The sequence below is a fragment of the Neophocaena asiaeorientalis genome, unplaced genomic scaffold, assembly GCF_003031525.2.
Source record: "Neophocaena asiaeorientalis asiaeorientalis breed wild unplaced genomic scaffold, Neophocaena_asiaeorientalis_V1.1 scaffold914, whole genome shotgun sequence".
NCBI classification, from domain to species: domain Eukaryota; kingdom Metazoa; phylum Chordata; class Mammalia; order Artiodactyla; family Phocoenidae; genus Neophocaena; species Neophocaena asiaeorientalis.
In genome coordinates, this window is record NW_020172076.1 from 214,649 (window position 1) to 218,305 (window position 3,657).

General features: G+C 43.8%; 1 protein-coding gene across 1 annotated transcript in view; it reads right to left on the reverse strand.

Annotated features, from left to right (window-relative positions):
- Positions 1 to 3,657, reverse strand: part of ZMYM5 (zinc finger MYM-type containing 5) — a 32,083-nt gene that overhangs the window by 26,991 nt on the left and 1,435 nt on the right. Inside the window, exon 4 of the mRNA XM_024751370.1 lies at positions 3,050 to 3,118. Within this exon, the coding sequence (XP_024607138.1) occupies positions 3,050 to 3,118 (69 nt within the window). The remainder of the gene's footprint in view (positions 1 to 3,049; positions 3,119 to 3,657) is intronic.

Here is a 3,657-nt window from a genome sequence, read left to right on the forward strand (position 1 = left end):
AGAAATGGTGAGATATTAATATGACAAGATTAGTATGTGACGAGAACGGTAAACTAACCTGCTCATGAGTCTTCAAATGTTAAAATCACCAAGAAAGTATTTTCAATTATTTAATTATTGCTTCAAAGGTTTATTTTTTGGCCACCTATAAGCACACCTATATTTTTGCGGCTCTATAAAAGATAAAGGATACATGCTACAAAAACCTGTTGAACACTAATGAGTTTTATGACATGTTCTACAGCACCTCTGGACTTAATATTGTCACAGAACAGATCTTTCTTAATATTAAAATATTTATATATTTACCTAAAAATAATATCAATTCCAAAGCCAGCTTCATGGTAGTGAGTATATACTACAAGCATTCCCATTTAAAATCAGAAACAAAATAAAAATGTATGATGATTCTGGAGGTTTTACTCACAAATGTAATGAAACAGGAAAAAAGAAAAATCAAATGAACAGTTATGACAAACAGCAAGAGAATTACTTAAGTGTCTAAATACAAAACTACTATCTAGAAATCAATAGCCTGGTAGGGATTAAGATTGTAGACTGATCACACACAACTAACTTCAATCCCTTCTAAAGCCCCCATAACAACAGTAAAGTTCCTACTGACAAGGAAAAGAAAAACAAAAAGAAGAAACAAAAGGAACAAAATTTGATAAGCTAAAGAGCAGGTGGATAAGCAGTTAACCAACTCTGCTGAGATAGCCAAACTCTAAAATAATGATGGAAAAGGCTGAAAAATATCCCGACTTATGCTCAGAATCTTCACGAGGCTCAAAGCCTATAGCTCCAGATATCACGGGACTAAGGAGCAGGTGGCTAAAACAGGAGGATGTGAAATCCCAAATCCCTTCCCTCCCTCTATTTTGGTGATGACACCCTGGCCCAAGTTCTAGACTTTTATTCTTTGGAGAGAATAGAACATAAGGTTTTCGTCTCAGGTTCACCAGGCACTGGTGAATGCTTCAATAGCATGCATATGAAATGCCCCCTCTCTCACTTGATTTCCAGAGAGCTGGCATCCAGACTTCTATCTTGCAAGCAGCAGACTATTATTCCCTGGAAAACTTCTTTCTCAGAAACACTCCTTTCTGTGGAATTAGGAACACGAAAAAAGGAAAGACCTAAAAATAACGACTTTAAAGATTCTCCATCAACTGGCCAAAAAAGAACCATCCTACAGTGAAGCTCCAAGCTGAAAGTTCCATTCACTCTTCCAATCTATTCTCCATTTCCCAATTCTTAATCTTGAGTAGACCTGTCAAGAATTATGAACTATCTGGAAAAAGCTTCTAATAAGAAAATTAGTTGTTAAAAGAGAAAAAACAAACAAACAAACACAGAGGAAAGAAAAAAAGGCAGGAAAAAGAAAACGTAAAATGAAAACCCACAAACTATTAGTACTCTAGACAGATACATGACAAGCAAAAGACCATATAAAACTAATATTTCTAGTATAAAAAAGAGCTTTGGGAAATGAAAAGCTTAGCAGAAATGGAAAACTCAGTAAAAGGGTTGAAAGATAAAGCGGAAGAAATATCAGGAAACAAAACAAAGATAAGAATTGCAGCCACCATTAACAGTGTGTGTGTGTGTGTGTGTGTGTGTGTGCGTGTCCCACATAACTTATGGGCTAGGCGGCGATTTACAATCTTCATAGCAATCGGGAAGACAGACACAATTTACTCACTTATAAAATGTGCATAATAAAAATGTATTTAATTGAATAAGATGTGCATTTATAAAGATGCATCTATTGACTTATTTAGTTTGCACTTGCCAAAGCAGTAAGAGAGCAGAGATGTGAACCCCAATTTGGCTGGCACTAAACCTCGTCCTTCACACACTGCGCTCAACTACGCTAGGAACACACTGCTGAGAAAAGTGGCTTTTCTAAGTGGTAATACCTGAGTCAGTGACTTGATCTCCTGCCAGTCTTTAAGTCCCCGCTAGTTCCCTTTCCCTATGAAAGTCCCTCATAGCTCTAGCATCCTACCCACATCCCTTCATCTCACGAAACTATCAAGTAACGTGAAATATCAGCACTTCAGATATCCTATGAACATTACCCAGTTGAAACAATATCCATTCCTAAAAGCTGTCTAACTAATGAAGTGTGCTGTGACGCCTAACAGCCTACGTGCAAAGCCAAGTTTGTCAAGGATTTACAAGGGCAGAGGGAAGGCAGGAACACTACTATGAGAGATGCACTAATCACAGGTTTCTTTTTGATGACCAGTGGAAAACTGATCCAAAAGGACAAAATAGGCCGGACCTAAGACTACACAGAATCCCAGACAATACATGGAGAATCAGATTTAGAAAAAAAAAAAAAAATCATCATTTTCAGACTCTTAATAAAATTATTGATTCAGGCAAGGACTGGTGTTAAAGCCAATAACTGAACAGCTGACAGAGCACTGGGCATTTTATTGTACCAAAGTGAACAGCACATAGGTTACTTCTTAGTAACAAGGAAACAACACATTAACTTCATAATGGAGGCTGTCACTACCAACTCCGTGGTCAGTCTCAGAATCACGGCTAGAGTGAGAACTAGATTATCTCCTCTTTTTTTTTTTTCTTAAAGACTATCTCCTGACTTGACCCTGGCTAGAGAGCTGCCAGGGTGCGTAAACACAAATAAATCTTCCTCAAAGGGACGACAAACTCACACAGAAGTATCGCCTCCGTCGACCTGACAACAGTACATTCAGTAATTTTTCTTAATCCAGCGATGAAGAAAAAAATTATTTCTATCCATAAGAAAGCCAAAAAAAAACCCCCAAAGTTAACCAGAAAGCATTAAAAACGGAGCTACCTTTAACTCTTGTTTTAGAACCCTAGAGAATACAAGCGGTGTAAAATGTCAGCGCCCGCTCCCAGTGCGTTCCCAGGGATCAGCCTGGCCTGGCTCTGGCGACAGGGCCCGCCCCAGAAACCCGCTGAAGGTAAGAGAAAGGCCAGCGCCACAGAGGCGCACCCTGGCGCGGCGCTCACGGTACTGGACAGAAACGCGGGGACAACTACTCACAGTGGCGGCGCGGTCCTCCTCAGCTTCAGACAAACGTCCACCAGACTGGCCTGAAGGCGATTCCTGGTCCTAGAACGAAAAATGACAAATGATTTAGTGCTAGCCAACCTGGACGCAGCACCGGCTCGTAACCACCAGCGACACGGAGCAAAGGGACAAGAGGTCAAGGCGTCTCCGCGTTCTCCCCCCCTCCCCCAACGCAATGCCGCCGAGACGCCAGGTACAAACAGCAAGGCCCCGCCACGACCACAAGAGACTACACGGTCCCTATGAACACCAGGAGGGAGGTGGAGGGCGAGCGCAATCTGGACGCCAGCGGGGAATCCTAGCCCCCTATGCTGCCCACCCTCCGCCGGCCCCGTCGCGCCCGGACCCACTCGCGGGCAACTCGCGTCGCCGCGGGGCGGAAACCCCCGCACTGGCCCGGAGCCCGAGACCTGCCCGCTCCGCGTCCGCCATTAGAAACTCGCCCAGATAAACTGTGACGAGAAGACGCGGCGCGCCGCGGCCCCGGCGGCAGAGGAGGGGACCGGTGCGGGGGGCCCGCGCCCTCGCCGCCAAACTTGGGGACCTCGCGCCATCGCCGCCGCCGGGACGGTGCGAGCGCG